The sequence below is a fragment of the Lipotes vexillifer genome, unplaced genomic scaffold, assembly GCF_000442215.2.
Source record: "Lipotes vexillifer unplaced genomic scaffold, Lipotes_vexillifer_v1.1 scaffold230, whole genome shotgun sequence".
Lineage (NCBI taxonomy): Eukaryota > Metazoa > Chordata > Mammalia > Artiodactyla > Lipotidae > Lipotes > Lipotes vexillifer.
The window spans coordinates 4885686-4905586 of NW_006775143.1; the positions used below are offsets into that span (position 1 = coordinate 4885686).

The window sequence follows — 19901 nt, forward strand, 5'->3', positions numbered from 1 at the left end:
CCCCTGCATCGGCAGGCGGACTCTCAACCACTGCGCCACCAGGAAAGCCCCACTCTAACTTTTAATTACACTGTTTTATTAGTTTGTCTGGTATTAATATTATTAGTTCTTGATAATTACTTTGTTAGATCCTTCTACTTGTTCACATGTGCCTAAAGCCATTTCCCTAAATTTTCTTGTACTTGCATTCATCAAACAGGTACTGTGCTAAATGCTGGCACAAAATGTTGAGCAATGGTCCCTGCCTTCAAGGAACTTACAGTCTGGAAAAGGAGAAAGAAAAATCAAATAATCACACAAACAAATCTAAAACTGCAACCACAATGGGTAGTCTTAAGGAGACACGGTGCTATGAAAATCTTAATAGGGAATTCAATTTAGTTAAGGGAGTAGGAAAGAGCTCCATGGGAAAGAGAAGAGTAAAAGACAAGGAATTAACTAAGTATGTCTCTAATAAACCATCCTTAATTGGATTCTTTTAAGTTAACCTGAGAATCTTTGTCTTCTAATAAAGGAAATTATGCCATTTGCTTTTATTGCTATTACTGACTTGGTTTTCCTTGTCTTATGATTCGTTTCTTTTCATCCTATACCCTTTCTGGTTTATTCCCTTAGTTTTCAGTTGTTTGATGTATGAACTCTTTTCTTTGCCTTTCCATTATTCTCCAATATTCCAGCATTTTCCAATATTTTCCATTGTTCTAGACAGTATATAAGATACGTTTCTCTAATTTTTACAGTCAAGCACGAAATGATATTTTCATATCTATTACCATTGAGAAAGGTAGTTTAACTCAGTGCCTCTCAAACTTTAGCCTAAATAAGAATCATCTAGAAAGACTGTTACAACACAGACACCTGAGCCCCACCTTGGAGATTCTGATTCCACAGGTCTGGTGTGGGGCCTGAGAATTTACATTTTTAATAAGCTTTTGGGAGATGCTTATGCTGCTGGTCTGGGGACCACACTATAACCAGGACTGATTTAACCTACTTTATTGTATCCTTCACCTATTCCTTCCTTCCTGGTTTTTAACATTCATTTTTAATATTTTAGAATGATCTCTTTTTTTGCATTCAATTTTATAATCAGATTTGCAACATTTTAAACTTAAGCTTACTTCTAGTTTACCTGGCTTCAGTATTCACAAGTCCTCTTTTGCTATGAATTAATGCCTCATAATTGAGCCCTTAAATGTGTTCAACCACTCAGTTCATTGGAGTACATCTTCAAGTAAATTTTTGAAGTTGGGTATATAGGAGAAATAGCACGTTTTTGAGCCCTTGCTTTTTTTTTTTTTTACACATAAATCACAGTTTGTCTAGATATAAAATTCTTAAGTTACACCTTTTTCCCTTCAGAACTTATTCCATGATCTTTCAGCATTTAGTATTGCAGGGAAGTCCGATGCAAGTCCACCTTGAAATCATTTGTAAGTAACTTGCTTTTTTATTTCCAGGTACCTGTATAGTTTTCCCCCTTATATTTATAGTTTAAAAAGCCACTAATATCTATCTAGTTATGGGTCCTTTTTTATTGATTCTACCTGACATATAGGTCTTCCTTTAGCTGAGCAATTTTTTCTTCTATTGTATCTTTGGAGTATTGCTTCTGTCCCACCAATTATCTGGAACAGTTTCCCCATTCTCCATATTTATCATGTTTTCTGCTTATTAAGCTCATCTGTTCAAGTCTGTCCTTCACGTTATTAATTCCATTTCTGCAGATCAACTCTGCTCTTTACTATCTACAACGTAGGTTTTAAATCTGCTCGTGTATTTTCTGCTTCTCTCCAATTCTTCTCATCTCACTCCTCTCTCTTTGCTTTTTCATCTTATCTTGTTGCTTTTTCACCATACAGCTTCCTTTTTTACAGAGGTCGTGCTATGGACTGAATTGTTCCCCCCCACCCAAATTCAGATGATGATGTCCTGTCTCCCAATGCAATGCTATTTGGAGATGGAGCCTTTGGGAAGTAATTAGGTTAGATGAATTCATGAGGATGGCAGTGGGGTCCCTCATGATGGGATTAGTGCCCTTATAACAAGAGGCACCAGAGAGTTTGCTCTCTTTTTCTTCTCACCATGTGAGAGTACAGCCAGAAAGAGGGTCATTGGACCAGAACTCAATCATACTGGCACCCTGATTTTGACTTCGGCCTCCAGAACTGTGAGAAAATAAATTTCTGTTATTTAAGTCACCCAGTCTATGGTACTTTGTTATGGCAGCCTGAGTGAACTAAGACAGGTCATATTTTCTCATACTTGACTGTGGTTGCCAAACAGCATTTCCTTCTAGACTCTGTGGTAGATCATTTTCAGAGGTATACTCTTCCTCTAAGTTTCTTAAATTCCTTTCTTGTCATGTGGAATTTTCACAGTTCCCAAGTTTTCTTTTCTTTTCTTTTTTTTTTTTTACCTTTCAAGTCACTCTTCCTTATCCAGGTATAAAACTCAAGTAACCTATAAATAAATCCAGATTTACACTGTTTCAATAGACTTGAACGAATTGTCCTCAATCATCCCCCCATTATCATGGTAGACCATTACCATGGGAGTAATTCTCAGATCTGCACCCAAAGGGCACGTTGACACACAGGGCCTCTTAGACCAACTCCCTCCTTCTAGCAGGATTCCTCTGCTCTGTCCTGGCTCTGGCTTCCTCCTCCTTAAGTACTTAATTCTCCAATTTGCTCAGCTGACATGGATGTGAAAGGCATACTTCCCAGCATGCCCTGCTGCCACTGTTTCTCCTCTTCCCCTGACCTACAGAGCTCTACCTGTGGGGACTAGTCCCTCCACAGTGCACTGTACCCCTACTGGCTCCCCTTATTCTGTGCCTCATCACTATCAGGGTTCTGTGGCACTGGCCAGCTTACAAAAAGCGGCAGAAACCCAAGAAGCAGGATTCTGATCTCACAAGGCAGCTGCTGAGTGGTAACAAGGAACAGCCTCATACTCTTATAGACATCTCAGTTCCATGGCGTCAAGCTGGGGGCCAAACTCAGTCAGTTTTCTCAATGCAGTTCCCTACTCCATATAATTTGTGATAATTCCTCCTGGGTCCTAGCACTGGCTGGCTGCCAGACGTAGTTACTGATATAGAGAACAAGTTTCATCTTGCTCTGTACCTTTCTGGATAATTAATAGGTACCACTTGTTTAATGCTTTCCATGTAAATGTCAAGGACTATACTAATTCCTTTACAAATATAATCTCATCTAATCTCCATGACAATCCTGAGAGGTGAGTTTTACTGTCATTACTGTGATTAGAGAGATTATAAAACTTGCAGGATGTCACACAGGCATTAAGTATAGAGCTGGGGTTCATCTTTGGGATGGCTCTAAAGCTCTCGCTCTTGACTATCTCTCAGCAACATCGCTCATTCGTTAAGCCCTAAATACGAGCCGGGTGCTGGGCTAGACACTTGACACAGGCATCCTCCAACAGCCCTGAAGAACAGAGAGATGTTCTTATTCCCAATTTATACAAGAATCAAAGGACACTCAGTGGGGGTAAGTAGCTAGTAAATTGGTGATGTCAGCATTCAAACCTGGGCTTGTCTGATTCTATAGCCTATGTTGTCTGTATTCTATTTTGATAATTATGGTGCTACAGATGGAAGGGGTGGTGCTATGCTGGGGCTGCTGGCAGACAGCACTGAAGCGGGAGGCGGGGAGTTTCACAGATCCCAATGTCCCTGTCCTGCATTGGTCTATGAACGTCCATCATGGAACATGTCTGATTCACATCTGGGTTCTCCCACAGTCTAACTTCTGGCAGTTTTACTGTTAAGGATTTCATCATTTTCTTCACTTCAAGATTGTTATTATTTTGTTTTAAAGATTTTTTTTTTTTTTTTGATGTGGACCATTTTTAAAGTCTTTATTGAAGTTGTTACAGTATTGCTTCGGTTTTATGTTTTGGTTTTTTGGGTCTGAGGCATGTGAGATCTTAGTTCCCTGACCAGGGATCGAACCCACACCCCCTGCATTGGAAGGTGAAGTCTTAACCACTGCACCGCCAGGCAAGTCCCCACTTCAAGATTATTTTAATGTTACTGTTTATTGAACGTTTACCATTGCATATGACAAGTGCTGTCATACAGACATTATTTTTACATCATATTTACAGACATTATCACATCTCCAGTTTCCTGAGTGCTTTAAGAGGTAAAGAAAAGGAGAGAATCATCTCCTACGAGGAAGGAGGAAGAACACTCAGGGGCCCATCCAATGCCTTCCAAGGGCCGGGACCAAGTCCCGCCCTCTGAGGCTTGTCTCCGGCTTCACTGCCCCAGCTCCCTTGACTCTCCTTCCCTAAACTTCCTCATCCATTCAATCTATGTTTGTGTGTATATTTTCACAAGCTGCCTTAACCCTTATTGCAACAGGTAGAGCCAATAAAGGTCTCTTCTTGCTGGGTAGTAAGAGAGGCATGGAAAAATAGAGGAAAAAGCAAGCATGCAAATTCCTGAAGGGCTGGACCGGTCTCACTTGCGAGAACCAACCTCCACCCCGACCCAAATCCACACCCCCTGCGGCAGCCAAAATGTCTTCCTAAAACACAAATCTGATCAAGTCCCTCCTCCACTGAGTAAACTTGGCTCACTCCCCTCAGGATGAAATCTAACTGCAGCCTTCTGGTTTTCAAGGCTCTCCAAGACCTGAACTCAGAATCGATTTGCCTTTCAGTTCCTGGAACAAGTGCACCTCTGCGCCTTCATGTGGGATACAGGGGCTCGTCCCCACCCTCAGCCCCATGCAGAAGCCTCATGGATTGCCAAGGCTGGTCAGTTGCCTCCCAGCCCCACTGCTCCCTGGGCTTCTATGTTGTAACTACCTGCTTACTGACGTACCGCCCCCTCCCTGTGTGAACTACCCAGGGCAGGGCCACATCTGTCTTGCTCACTGCTGTGTTCCCACAATACTCAATACCAGTGCGTCGCAAGTAGGCATGTCAAGTGCATGGCTCCTGCTCTCAGGGGTTTACTGGGATGAGGACAGAGCGTCTGCATGTAGCTCCCCCCGGAGAGCTTCATTTGCTGATAAACCCCTTCTGACAACAGTAACGACAGTATTTTCCGAGCACCTACTATGTACCAGGCACTGTGCTAATTAATAGGTGATTTATATCCATGATCTCATTTAATCCCCCAACAAACCTGCGGGGAAGTGTCACCCTTACTCCACAGGGGAGGAGCCAAGGCTCAGGACGGCTAACACTGGGCACCAAGCCTGTGCTACCTTCACTGCCCTGATCTGGACCCTGTGCTGTCCTGCTGCTTCTCAAAAGCAAGTCCTAAGAGTGACTGACCCATTTGACAGGTGGGCAAAGTGAGGTACAAGGAGGCCAGTGCCTCGCTGGCCAGAGCTGTTGCTGCATGATTAGCAACGCTGCCCCCTTCCAGTGGTGGGCCTCGCCCTGCCGCCCTCAGCCACCCCCACCTGTCTCCCCACCCAGCCCCGGCCCCAGAGAGAGGCCTGCATACTTGGCCCGATTTTCTGGAATGGTTCCGGGGGCTCCTCCTTCACCTCGTCAGTGGCCACGACACCTTGGTCGAAGGGGTCTGTGGGAGAACACACGGCCCTTAGTGCCCTGGTAACCAGGTCTCAGAGCCCAGGATGGGACAGGGAGGTGGGCAGCCACCAAGGACTTACCTGCCCGATTCTCAGGGGCCCCTTCCACACTAAACACTGCGCCCGGGCGGGAGGCAGCAGCCGCAGAAGGAAAGAAGCAAACAGGAGCCCTGTTAGTCCCTGCCCATAGCTGCCTCTGCCCAATGCTCCCAGCCTCTGCCCCAGCAAGCTTGCCTTTGGGGCCAAGGACAGCTGCCTCAGCCACTGTGGCTGCCCAGGAAACCAAGGGCCACAGGAGGGCACATCCCACCATTCCTCGAGGGCCCACCCCCGGGCAGGAAGACGCTTTCGGGCTGGCCTGTTTCTGGATCACCGCCAGATGCTCGAGGGACCAGGGCAGGAGAAAAAAAAGGAAGAGATGGGGGCGTGGGTAAAGAAAAAGGAGGAGAGAGGAAGGGTGGACCAGAGGCGACAGGTGGTGAGGCCCGGCTGCCACAGCCTGACACGGGCTTGGGGTGTGGGGCTGCAGAGGGAACCCTCCAGAGCCTTTTCCAGTCAAAGACCCTATTTCTAGGATTCTTAAGATTCCAAAAATAAATTACCTAAATTTATCATTCTAATTTCTAACTGTATAATCTAAGATGCTAAAATATCATCATTGATTTAAAAAAATTGGTTTAATTTCACCAGAGCGTGTGAATACTCAACATGAAATCATAAAATAAATCAGTATAAAATTGCTGACATTCCACTGATTTTGACCTACATAAACGGCAATTTCACTTGGGTTACCCTCATCAGAAATACATATGGAATATGATGGGGACCTTCTCTAGCCCAGAACCCTCGGAGGTTCGTCACTCCACTCGTGGTCTGCCTGCTGCCCGACCTTCCCTGGGTAGGAAGAGGGAGGGGAAGCTGTGGGTGGGCCCTGGGCCCCATAAGCAGCCCTGGAGGGGGGTCTCTTTACGGGACTCTGCTCCTGAGCAGTGAGGGGCCTGGCTCACCATCCACTGCGTGCAGGTCTCGGTGCTCCTGGAAACAGCTGTAGTATTTGTACTTCTTCCCGCAGATGTCACACGTGTACCTGAAGTTGTCTGCGGGGGATGGAAAGATACGTGGTTACCAGGGCTTCAGTCACTTGTGGCCGGGGGAGGTGGTGTGGGCCAGACTGGGCCCAACTGGTGACTCCATGGAGAATAGTTCCTGGGGTGTCAGGAGTCTTCTGCACAAGGAGACCAGGGAGCCTTGAAGGGATTTTCAAAGGCACTTCCAATCCTACCCCATGTGAGCTGAGCCCCTAAGGACCCGGTTCATGACTTCCTTCGTTACGTGAGAATAACAATCACTGCAGCTACGGCTTCCTGGGTGTTGGCTGTACTGTTAGGGGCCAGGCCAGGAGCTTCCCCAGCATTCCCTCCATTTGGCCTTGCAATCGAGGGAGGAGGTAACAACCCATTTAACACTTGAGTCTACTGAGGAGCAGAAGGGACCTGCTGCAAGCCCCACAGCAAGGGGGGGGGCCTGGGTGAGGCCCATCATGAATGGTTCTGAATGACCCTGGCTACTGGCGTTCCCGTCCTGTGCAATGTCTCGGCTGGACCCGCTGACTCGCTTCTCACAGAGACAACTGTTAGAAGCTAGAAGTTAGAACTGTTAAGTGATGTCACAGGAAGACTACGACTTTGGCCTTGCTCACACCGTCTCGCTCTTGCTAGCTGCCCTGCTGCAGGCTGCCTCACACAGAGACCCACTTGGCAGCCTCTGGTGAACAGCCAGTGGGGAACTGAGGCCCTCAGCCCAACAGCCTGGGAAGGATGGATCCTGCTAACAAACATGGGAGTACGTACAGAGGCGGTCCCTTCCCCGGCTGAGCTGTGAGACAAGACCACAGCCCTGGCCTTGACTGCAGCCTCGTGAGAGACCCAGAGCCAGAGGACCAGGTGAAGCCACGGGGAAGTGTGTGACACAGCAATAAACAATGACAGGGCCTGTGTTTGATGACCCCCTAGGCCTCTCCAAAGTTTGAGGCTGGACTCGTGCCTTTGCCACATCGGCAGCCCCTCCAACGTTTGGACTAGCAAAGACCTGGTGTGTGTGCTCCTTGGGCTGATCTAGGGATGGCTCTTCCACCCCAGCTTCCTGAGGATGCCCAGCACAGGGAGGTTGGGTGGCTTGCTCGAGGCTGTAGAGCGGGGCAGGGAATAGCCAGGATCCAGCTACCCACTTAACTCTAAGCCACAGCTGAGTCAGGGCACATGGTCCTTCTCTGTCCGGATGAATCACTTTCCACTCCTGGGCTGGGCAACCAGCCTCCTGGCCCGGGGTACCAGCCTCCTGGCCCGTCTTTTGCTCCTTAGCACCCAAACACAGGATCTGATGTGACTGCCCCATCCCAAGGTTGCAGTACCAGGCGATTCTGTGGGAGGGTTTCTGGCCCCCGCTTAGCTGAACTCACGGACACAGATGGCATTAGCCAGCTCCCCGCCTCTGCCTCCACCTTTTCCATGGCACCTGCAGTCCCTGGATGTGCCTGGCAGATGCAGGGCCACAGAGACGACCTGGTCTCCAGGCGAGGTACACACAGACATTCTGAGGGTATGGGGATCAGGCAGGGTTCAGGCATCCACCATCCTACCAGGCCTTCCCATCTCCATGCCCCGGCCCTGACCCACCACGGAGTGGCGGGGTAGAGGTGGTGGGACGTGGGGAGGAGACTCTTGGTCCCGGCCTGCCTCACCCAGACTGCCAGCAAGTGACAACCCCACCTCGGGATTCAGCATCCCCATTTCCCCCCTAGTTTGGGGAGGGGGCGTGGTGGTAGATGAGCTGATTCCCAGGGCCTCTCGCAGGCTGGCCGTTCCAGGATTCCAAGCCTGGCACGGGCTTCAATCCTTCCCCGTGGCCAGCCACCCAACACAGGCAACAACCCACCCCATCATGTCCCATCTGGACCGTAATCCTTCTCAGAGCTGAATGCCCGGGGAACAGAGGTGAAGTCAAGCCCAACTGGGGTCTGCTGGTTCCAGATGGGATCCTGCCCCGTGAGTCCTCTCCCATACTGGTCAGCGCTGGTCAGCCCGCAGTTGCCCGCCCCATGTGTCTCATCTCTGCTCACGCTGCCTCTCCTACCAGCTGGGCCACGTACATCTGCCGCCTCCAATAAAAGGTGAACCCCCAGCTTTCTGCCACTGAGAAGTGCCCCACCCTGCTCTGTCGAATCCCATGCCACATCCTGATCTATGTCTCCTCGATGTGGACACGGCCACATGCCTGGGCCCTCCTAAGGCAGGAGCGAATTAGTACAAGAGAGTTGTCCCCAAAGGAAGAAAAAGGTAAAATGATTTTTTGGTTCTGAAACCCCATCTTCAGAACCCCACGAGAGCTCAGGGACTCCAGGAAATCTCTGGGGAGGCAGGCTCTGGAGTCAGGCTGCCCAAGTTCAAACTCAACTCCACCACTCACAGGTGCCATTAATGTTGGGCACGTGCCCTAAACTCTCTGCTCCTCGATTTTCTCAACTGTAAAACAGGAATGATATGTTCCTTCATCTCCCAGCATTGTGATAAAGAATAAATGAGCACAACACCTAACATACAATAAATACTTGGTAAATGTTACCTAATATTATTGTTAAACAAAGGCAAGAGAGCTCGATGCGGAGTTAATCTTTTATGTTTGTAGCTGAGAGATGGGTAACTGGGTATATGCCTCTATGTATGACTGTACTATTTTTCTAACAAATATATGAAAGATTCCTGGACTAGAAGGTGTGAGACTTGGTTTCTATGCCCACCTCCACCCCTAACAAGCTGCATGACTTCTCTCTAGAACTCAGTATTCTCATCTGCAAAAAGGTCAAGGCTGGACTTGACATTCTCCACAGGACTCCACGGCCAGGTCTTGTCGCAAGGCTGGGGTGTGAGAAGGCCAGGCTGTCTGAGTAGGCACTGCTGGCCCAGGGCAGGGCGGGGGGTGGGGGCAGGATGGAACACAGAGTCAAGCAGAGCACACTGGCCATGGGGAGTGAAGCAAGCGGAGAGGAAGGACTAAAAATACCCCCAGTCACGAAGTCCTCCACAACTAGTGAAACTCCGGGAACAGCGGAAGCTAGATGGAGCATAACGGATCATTGAGGGGCTGCTGGAGAGGCCAGGGGCCCAGAATAGCCAAAGAAGGAAAGATAAATAGGGAAGTTCCTTAACTGTGTGGCTGACCACAGGCAGGCGACGGGAGCCGGAAGAGAAGGGAGCTATTGAGGGAGAAGGAGCCCAGGGCCAGGCAGGGGCAGGGTGGGGCTTGGGGAGGAGGCATAGAACCCTGAATTCCTCCTGCCGAGGACCCTGGGGCAGGTGCCTGGCCAACCTGAGGCTCAGATTCTCCAGAAAACGGAGGGGTAGCCTCAGCCCTGCAGGCCTTTCATGTGGTGTAAGAATCCAAAGAGAGAGTGGGGGCGAAAGTGCCTTAGAAGAAATGCCGTTAGGACCCAATTGCAACTAAGGCCCTGCCTCCTCAAACTACTCGGTTTTGGAGTTTTAAGGGGGGTGGCTCATGTTTATTATTTTAAGAAACTTTTCATGGTGGTATACCAAACACGCAGAACAGGGGTGGCCAAACTATGGCCTGCCCACTGTCTGTTTTGATAAGGAATCCATTTCCATACCGTCTCTGGCTGTGTTCGTGCTCCATGGCAGAGCTGCGCAGCTGTGATGGAGATAACCTAGCCTGCAGAGTCTAAAATATTTTCTATCTGGTCCCCTATCAAAAAATATGCTGACCACTGATGGAGAAAAATGTGTACAAATCCTAAACGTTCAGCTCGTTACATTTTTGAAAACGGGAAACACCTGTAACCAGTGCCCAACTCAAATCACAGAACCCAGAACCCCTTCCCAAGGGTAACCACGACTCTGACTTCTTGCAGCGTGAATTAGTTTCCCCTGTTCTTGTACTTTCTATACACAGATCTTAGGGGAAGCACTCTTTGTGCCGGGCTCCTTTTGCTAACGTTCTGTTTGTGGGTAACCCACGTTGCTGTGTTTAGCTGTCAGCCTTTCCCTCTCACTGCTGTACTGTAGTCCTTTGTGGGACACACCATGACTCACTTATCTATTCAACTAGCGCTAGGCACTTGGGTGGCTTCCAGTTTGAAGCTGTTACGAATAGTGCTAAGAACACCCTAATTCACATCTTTGGGTGGATGTACGCACACACGCACCTGGGAGGGGAACTGCTGGGTTCCGGAGCTTAGGTTTGTTGTGCTGGCTGCCTACCAGCCCTGTGGGTTTAGATCTGGAGGGAAGGCAAGCAGGGGCTGCAAGTAGCCAAGCAGAACAGTATCCCCAGATGCCGAGGCCCTGTACATGCCAAGTGGTGGGATACCACACCCCAGGGTTCGTGCCCATGGGTGGATGACTCTCTGAAGTGGCATTTCCCAAACATCAGCTACGGAGCCCCTGACCCACGAGTGGGAGTCAAAAGAACATAGGAAATGGTGTATACCCTGGACCCCTCTTGGGGATACATGTGCATATTTTGCCAGTGAAGGGCCCTGAAAAGTCTACAGCAAAGAAACGTGTTCAACTTAGCAGAACTCAAGGTTTCCCCAGGTTATCTGGCCAGAGAACCCTTTACTGACAGAATGCCTGTTAACTTCCCCCAGCATGCCTATGCCACGGAGCACACTTTGGGAAAGGCTGCTCTGAGGTGCTGTGTCCAAAGCCAAAGCCTGCATCACAGCAACAGGCCTCCCAGAAGCCGCCTGGGGTGGGGGTGATGGGTTGAGAGCATCACCCCCGGCCCTGGCTCTCCCTTCCCCTCCCACCCCTGGCCCTCTCAGCCCGCACAGTCCAAGAGGAGGGAAAAATACTCACTGCCTTGGGAGGCTCCCTCCCCTGAGGTGGCTTCTGTGTCTGTGAGAGAGAGAGAAGGAGGAGGTGAGCAGAGTGGACCAATGGAAGGGCCAGCACCAAAAGAGAGAGAAGCTGGGCAGGCGGAGGCCAGGAGAAGCCGCTACCGCGTGCCCAGGGACGCTCTCTTCCCACTCAGGATGCAGGCACAAAGCCTTCCCCGTGTTCTCTGCTGTCTGTCGGGCCCTGAGCTGGTGCCCTTCCTCCCTGCCTGCCAGGGTCAGGCTCAGGGAGGGGCAGGCAACCATCCCTCCTTCAGCATCCTCATCTTCAGAGTGGAGACAGCACCCCGCCCCACTCCCTGGGCTGTCATGAGCAGCACATGAGATGACACACGAGCACCTTCCCTGCAAGGACCGCTGACAGTGAACAGCACTGAAGCACCTTGGGAGGAAGCGGGCCTGTGCAGGGCAGACAGGGGCACTGGTGGCATATCCTGCTGCACCCCACCCCACCCCCATCCCTGGGTGCTCTCCCAAGTTAAGGAGGCCTCTCCTCTCCTCTTCGGATCCCACTCCTACTGCAGAAAGAGCTCTGAGGGCCTCTGGGGTCACCCTGGAGGGGCCCAGGTGGAAAAACAGGCAGAGGATGGGGAGGTGCGGCCCCTCAGCTCTGCCCCAGGGACATGCCACTCACCTCGGTGTGCCCGTACGTGGGTCTGGAAACAGTTGTAATATTTGTACTTCTTGCCACAGATTCCACACTCATAGGAACCTAGAAAACAGGAAAGGAAAGGACTGGTCAGCCAGCATCCAACGTGCGCAACCACGAGGCCCCAGGACCCCTGGTGATGCCTCCAGGTAATGCTAACTCTGTGCCAATGGGCTATCGTGTCTCCCACGAGCAAAGAGGCAGCAAGGACCAGCAAAGACAGCACTGAGCTGGAGGTCAGGAGGCTGGGGTCTATTCCAGGTTTTTGTCTCTATTTTCTGAGTGACCTTGGGAGAGTCACTTCCCGCCTCTGGGCCTCAGCTTCCAAATCTAAGACAGAGAGGGTAACTTCTTAGGTAACTCACAGTTATTCCTTGAAAGGAAAAAGGAGATGAATGTAAAAGAATTTCAGGATAAGGAATAAATTGCATCCACGTAAGGAAACCATCACTTAGATGCAACAGAATAATTCCTAGCTACTGCTCTCCCCGCCAGGATGGACAGAGGTTAAGAGGACAGGCTTTAAACCATATATCTGGGTTCTGCCACTTACCAGCAGCATGACCTTGGTAATTTCCTTAAACACACTAAGCCTCAGTCTGCTCATCTGCAAGATGGAGCTAAAAGTACCTACCTCACAGAGTTCGCCCCACGCCCCATCAGGAAGTGCCCAGCTCTACTACAGATGTGTCTGACAAGGAGAGGGCCTCGCTTGTCTGTTGAGGTGCCGTCTTGATCCCTCAGACGTGCAGGGATCAACATGGTATGAATGTCTGACTCCAGCCCTCTGCCAGACCCTTCTCCCAGAGGCAGGTAGACTGAAATGGCTGAGTTCCCAGCAGGCATTTCAGATAAGTCAAAGGCAGGGCCCACCCATGCAGATCATAGGGCAAAGGCCCATGGCAGGAAGGCAAGCAGAGCCCATCAGACCCAGCCTGGCAGGGGCCCCAGGAGTTAGAGGCCCTGCCCATCCCTCACACAGGCCTGCCACCACCTGGGCCCAGGCCCCATCCCTAACAGAACGACCTGGGAGCTTGCACACACACAGAGTCCCTGACCCCACTCCAGGCTAACAGTACCAGAATGGCTAGGGCCAGGGGCCTAGGAATCTGCCTTCTCCCAAAGCGTCCACAGAGGATTCTGATGCCCAGCAACCAGGCGTGGGAACCACTGGTTTGAAGCCAGACAGCCCTGGGATGGAGTCTCAGCTAAACCATTTACTGTTCGGGCCTCAGTCTCCTTATCGGAAAATTGTGGATAACATAAGAGCATCTATGTGAAAACTGAATGAAGCATGAGTAGTATTCCTACCACGAGCGCGGACAGTCGGTGAGTGGGACCATCATCAACTCCCACTGTCTGCGGTCTCCGACCTCGGGCCAGAGGCCCGGCTACTGGGTGTGAATTCCAAGTATCAGGTTAAGTCAGAAGAGCACTGGGCTCGGAGCCTGACCGTGAGCTCAGCTCTGCCAGCCCCTAGCTGTTTGATCGCAGGAACATTCCTTTTCCGGTCCGAGCCTCAGCTTCCTCACCTGTAAAACAGGACTATGATACCTGCATCTCATGACCAAGATCAGGATGAATGAGCTACAACCTGTGAGTCAGCGGGCCCCCAGGTGGCAGCGCCACTTTGCTACTGTGGGTCACTCAAGGGAACGCTGTCCTCCAAACCAGCACGGAATTTAGCAGCCTGTTATTCAGTGGTTTTATATGTGTTACCCTTGTCTTACTGGGAAAAATATAAACCCACGGAGGGCAAAGATCAGAGTGTATATTTCCCTGTCTTTAGTCCCGTGACTGGCACACAGCGGGGGCTCAGTAAATTCACGGCGTCCTGCTGTTCTACTCATCTGTCACTGAGTAATAAAGACCTGGACTCCCTCCCTATGCCTCCAGCCCACACTTCAACGGCTTCTGCTAATTCTCCTTCAACCGATCGGGAATTAATTGAGCGTCTTCACATGCCCGGCACCGAGGCCCCAAACATAAGCAAGACGCGATCGCTGCCCTCCGTCTGATGGGAAGCAGACAGGCCACCAGGCGAGAGGACGTGCAGAGTGGCTGTGCTACGACGGCCAAGTGCAGGACCTGGTGGCCACAGTGCAGGACCCTGACACGGCTATAGCAAGGGGCCACAGTCAAGGGCCTTGAGCAGGAGAAGGGAAAGACGGGGGGAGGTGGAGAGGCAGGCAGCCCAGGGAAGGGGGAGTCTCTCCCCAAAGGACAGAGGCCACAGCCTGTGATGGGGAAGACTTGTTTAGACTTGACACACTTCTGATGAGGTCTCTAAGCCCCAGCTCTACCCCTCTCTGCCACTAGACCTGGGCCTCAGTTTCTCCAACTGCCCTCAGTACCCAGGGTCTTTCCTCAAACCATACAGTAAGTGTAGGCTGATGGACAGAGCCTGCAGGCTGCGATGTCCCCGACTCACCCACCCAGTTGACACTGTTTATAAGCAGGCCAGTCCCACTGGCTTCTCCCTCAATCCACAGACAGCCAACGGTACATGCAGCCTTGCTCACAGGCCTCAACCCATTCAGAGAATCACAGGGGTACAGTTCGCCAGCTTCGGGCCCTCTCCTGGCCCCAGGGCAGAGCAGACCCCTTGCTTGGCACAGAGTCTCAGGACAGAGCACTGTGTGGTGGCAGGAGGGACACCTGAGTTCAAGGCCCTGCCTGCCCCCCACTCACCCTAAGACCCCAGGCTGCAGGTGCTCTGTCTGCAGAAGGGGCTGGATGGGCAGGGAGGCTGGTGCGTGGGGAGAGTGCAACAGAGTGGCAGCCCCACAGTGCAGCGGTGTCAGCACGCCTGGGTTCAAATCCCGGGTCACCACATACCAGCCTGGGGCCCTGGACAAATCATGGAAACACCCACACCTCAGGCTTCCTCTCTGTAAAATGGACACAGTAAAATGCTACCCACCTCATTGGCGTGGGGGGGGAGGGGGGGCGAGCCATAATATGAGCAGTAATACTGTGACCACTAAGCACAGTTCCTAGTACAAGGCAAGCACTCAGTAAAGGAGAGCTGCTGTTACTGTCAGCTTTCCCCAAAGTGCTCTGGGACCCAACTTCCTGAATGCATCCCAGGGAGAGGAGCCTGTGATCAAGCAAGGGGGAGGCGCGGCCCACCCATGCACGGGAGCTGCGCCCGCTGGGAGAGGTCCTGCAGTAAAGGAACCCAGCGGACTGTTAACCCCAGGTCTCCCAACAAATTTGGCCACGTAACTCCTTTCTCCCCTTGGCTTGTTTCAGAGCTGCAGCCCACAGCAAGTGCTGCCGAAAAGGTCCCGACATTCCTGGCTTCCAGATTCCTACATGCTCTACCATCCCTCCAGCAGCACGTCTTCCAGGGTCCCGGGCAGGCTCAGATTTGCTGACCGGTGGCAGTGATGGGTGGAACAGGTGGCTCCCTGTGTCCCTGAAGAGGCTAGCAGGCCCTGTATACTCAGGGGTCTGCAGCTGACGGCTGCACTCAGCCACGCCCCCGCCCTCATGCTGGCCCCCGATCGGTCCTCCTGCCCCTCAACCATCATGTACCAGATGCGTATCTCAACGCTTGGGCCCTGAATACGGTTCGCACAGATTCACCGTGAGGGCTGCCTTTCGGCGCTCTTCCATCTGAACTAGTAAGAAATCAGAAAGGGCCCTTAAAGATGGGGCCCAGTGAGGAGGGCTCTGAGTCTAGGGCTGGCCAGTCTCCTGACCTCTCAGTGCCTCAGTCTCCCCAGCCACACACGAGAGGGTTGGACAAGACCACGCTGTCTACTTTTTCACTGAAGAGCTTGTGCTGGCTAAGGGGCAGCCACACTTCCCCAAGGGAGGCTGGGGTATGGCAGAACAGCAGCCACAGGCCCAGATTCCCCTGCAGTTTTATGTTTCCTCTGTCCTGATTCATAACATGGATGTAACATAAAGTTACCCATCCCGTGGTTATAACTTAACATTTCTCCCCGTAATCCTTCCAGCAAAATGACCCTCCAGGGAGGATGTACCCCACGTGTGCTGTGGCCTTGTGTCCCCCTGGCCCACGGCCACTGTGTACCCCAGGTTGGTGCAGTGGGCGCTGGAGGGACCTGACCGGCGGAGACTCTCGGCTCAGAAGGTCCCCCTCCCCGCTGCCTGACTCCCTGCCCCGCCTGCTTCTTCACTCCACCGCGTCCCCCGGCTACCATCCTGCCCTTCGTCTCCATCTCCCCCAGCCTACTAAGTGCAGGCGCTGCAACTCATTTCACTTGCGCCTCTCCAACGTCTCTGCACAGGCTGGCGTCTGACCCCACCGCACCCCACGGAAGCAGCAACTTGCCCACTTCACGCAGCCAGCTAGTGGGAGCGGGCTCTGGACTCGGGGGCTTCTCACGCATTGGCTCAGTTCACCTTCACAAATCCAGCACAGGAAGGTGATTATTACCCCCATTTTTCAGATGAGGGGGAACACATCGGGCCAGAGGTCACCTGATCTGTCCTGCTCCAGGGCCCACGTGTGTGACCACCACAAAGTCAGCCCCCGGGAGGACGCCAAGAAGAAAGGGCGCCTGCTAACAGCTACCAGTTACCGAGTACACCCAGGTCTCATTTCCACCCTCCATCTTCCCAGCAGCCCTCATGTGGCTGAGACAACTCAATGGCCACTTCAATCATGAACTTGAAAGTTCTAGGGGCCAGGTGGTCCAGGGCTGGGGCCACTCAGATAGTGGCTAGTGAGGAATTGGGCTCAAAGCTGGCCTTCAGGGATCCAGAGCCATCCTACTGCCACCATGCCAGGTTACCTCCGGATGCCAAGGAACCCCCTTCAGTCATGGGGCTCCCCCTAACACTGCAGGGCAGCAGAACCCCCTACCAGGTCTGGCACCACCACAGGACCCCCAGAGCGCCCTATCAAGAGCCTTGGGAGAGACTGCCTGGGATGGCTGGCAGGACACATCAGCACACAGGCACAAGCCTTTTCCTCTCCCCCACCCCGTTGCCACTAGTGACACAAGAGCATCTGTCTAGCATTTTCTGTAACCACCTGACAGAGAGCCTGGTTTAAGTTCCCTTCCCGAGAGCACTGGACAGACCAAGTGAGGCCAGGTGAGAGCAGGTGGGTGGAGTTCCCGAAGCCCCTGGAGGGAGAAGTGGGAAGACGGAGGTAGAAGAGAAAGGTGGGCGGCATATGCCTGAACTCTATCACTGGCCCCCAGAGAGCTCCAGATCAGCTCCACCACCTTTCAGGATACACAAAATGCAACAAGGCAGAAATCCAGAGCAGGTGAAGGAGAGAAGAAAAACACAAGGTTGGGGGACAGACAGATGGCTCCTTACAACAGGCAGTCCCATATTTAGCTCAAAGAGTCTCGGGAGCCGCTGTTCATAGATCACATGCTCAGGAGCACCCTGCCCCCTTGGTCCTAAGAAGCAGCAGAGCTGGCCCGGGCACGGCCTGCTGGGGGACAGGGGGCCTGGAGACGTAAGTCGTGGACAAGTAGGTTTCCTGAGGCTCTCTGGGGCTGGGACTCAGATCAAATGTCCTCAAGACCACAGTCTTCCTAGTAGAGTACAAATCCCCTGGGGATGTATGAGCACAGGGAATTTTAAGAGAATCAATTCCCAATGCATTTCTTCCTAAAACCAATGGGCCAGAGAACGTGGAGGGCAGGGAGGCCCCACTCAGCTGGTTCTCCTCACCGTCACCCTTCTCCACATGACAAACACAACGGTCCTTTCACCCACCCCTAATCTCACCGTGGTGCTGTCCAAGGAAGATGAACATCTCAAGGCTCCAGGCAAAGAGATGCTGTGTTGGACTCAGAAAGTGGGTGGATCTAATGACTGGGAATAATTTCTTTTGTAAACTGGCTGATTTCTAATTCTTTGTTTTCAACAAAATTGAAGAATCTAATGGAGTTGTCAGTGAAGAGACCATTGAAAATAATATCTGACGATAGACCCCTGTGTGAGTTTTGGCATACAAACTGGAAGGTGTTCAAAGAATTGAGGGACACTGATAAAACAAGACTGCCTCCACCCCTGGCTCCTTATTTATGCGATCAAGCCTTCTACGCACTTACACTTAAGAAAATGGAGGGCTTCCCTGGTGGCAGAGTGGTTAAGAATCCGCCTGCCAATGCAGGGGACACGGGTTCGAGCCCTGGTCTGGGAAGATCCCACACGCTGCAGAGCAACTAAGCCCGTGTGCCACAACTACTGAGCCTGCACTCTAGAGCCCGCGAGCCACCACTACTGAGCCTGCGTGCCACAACTACTGAAGCCCATGCGCCTAGAGCCCGTGCTCCGCAACAAGAGAAGCCACTGCAGTGGGAAGCCTGCACACCACAACGAAGAGTAGCCCCCGCTCGCTGCAACTAGAGAGAGCCCGCGTGCAGCAATGAAGACCCAACGCAGCCAAAAATAAATAAATTAAATATATATATTAAAAAAAAAAAAGAAAATGGAAAAAAAGGAATTAAATGAACCTTGTCTCACTCAACAACAAGAAATATTAATTCACAGAAACATGAGCCAATTGATGAAGAAATAAAGGCTCATCCATTTCATTAAGAGGTGCATTTTCAATAATTTTTTACTTTTATGTTTGCTATTTATCTAAATTTGTTTTTGACAAACTGTATGCTAACAGCAACTCCATCAGGAAAAACAAACGTTTTAAAATGTACAGCTTTATGATCCCAATGTATTTTTTAGAAATTTCTATTTCAATTTACGTACATCTTGTTGTGGGAGATGAGTGTGAAACAGTGATCAATAAAAGACTCTCAAGCATAAAAAAATATATTACATTAGGATAAAATCCTGTGAGGGAAGTGGGCTGGAAATATGAGTTCAAGGAGAAAAAGGAAAGATGTAAAACTTCTGACTGTTAAAGATGAGCCTGTTCATATGGTTTTTAAAAGGATGATGGTGGATATCAAAAGCGGTGGGGTTTGGATTCCCTTGGATACACTTAAAAGAGTGGTTCACAGTTTTATTTCCAAAATGCCACATTTTAAAAAAACAATACAACACGTCAGAAATTATATCCTTTGCAATTACTCAAACTTTGGATGAAAACGTTAGACGTCAACTCAAAAATGTGCAAGAGAATATAGTTTCTCAAAATTCTTTCAGGAGACATTGAAGAAGTTTGAAGCCATTGGCCTTTCAGCTTCCTATCATTCCAGAGGTAACCCCGGATGTGTCAACGTCCAAGGCTTTGGCTAATACCACTGGTATCTGTTTTGCATTTTCTGTCCCCCTCAAAACCACTTTTATGCCTGTTACTTCAGTCTGACCTCAACAATCCTACTGGAAAGACAGGCAGACTTTATTACACCCACTGATCAATGAAGACAGTATGGCTCAGAGAGGTTAAGGGAGCCTTAACATCCTGAGCCCCACAGCGGGGCAGACCCCAGGTCTTCTGGCTTACAGTCCAGGGGCCCTTTCCCACGGAGACCCTCCAATCAGGAACCCCACCCCACCCTGGACCACCAGATGGAGAGTCAGCAGCTGGGATAAGACGCACCTGAGAGGGAGGCCAGAACCCTCCTTTCTGAGTGGCTGCAGCAAACAGCTGAGTGTAGGTTCTGGCAGGCTCAGGCCCAAAGCCCTGCCAACACCGATTGAAACAGGAAACTATCAGCTGGCACTACAAAGCGGGACCTGGCACCTTCGCTGCCTGGGTTTATAAGAGACCGAAACCCATGTGTCTGTGTCTGAATGGCTGTCTGCTCTTCTGTTGCTCCTTCCAGAGCTGTGGCCAAGCCCCCCCCTCCTCTTT

General features: G+C 51.0%; 1 protein-coding gene across 2 annotated transcripts in view; it reads right to left on the reverse strand.

Annotated features, from left to right (window-relative positions):
• Positions 1 to 19901, reverse strand: part of ZNF618 (zinc finger protein 618) — a 187392-nt gene that overhangs the window by 39769 nt on the left and 127722 nt on the right. The window contains exons 4-9 of one of the 2 annotated variants that reach the window (XM_007449737.1): positions 15683 to 15763; positions 12128 to 12205; positions 11456 to 11494; positions 6590 to 6679; positions 5664 to 5699; positions 5495 to 5572 (exon numbers count right to left, since the gene is read on the reverse strand). In XM_007449737.1, coding sequence (XP_007449799.1) covers positions 5495 to 5572; positions 5664 to 5699; positions 6590 to 6679; positions 11456 to 11494; positions 12128 to 12205; positions 15683 to 15763 — 402 coding nt within the window. The remainder of the gene's footprint in view (positions 1 to 5494; positions 5573 to 5663; positions 5700 to 6589; positions 6680 to 11455; positions 11495 to 12127; positions 12206 to 15682; positions 15764 to 19901) is intronic. The other variant, XM_007449738.1, reaches the window with a different exon arrangement.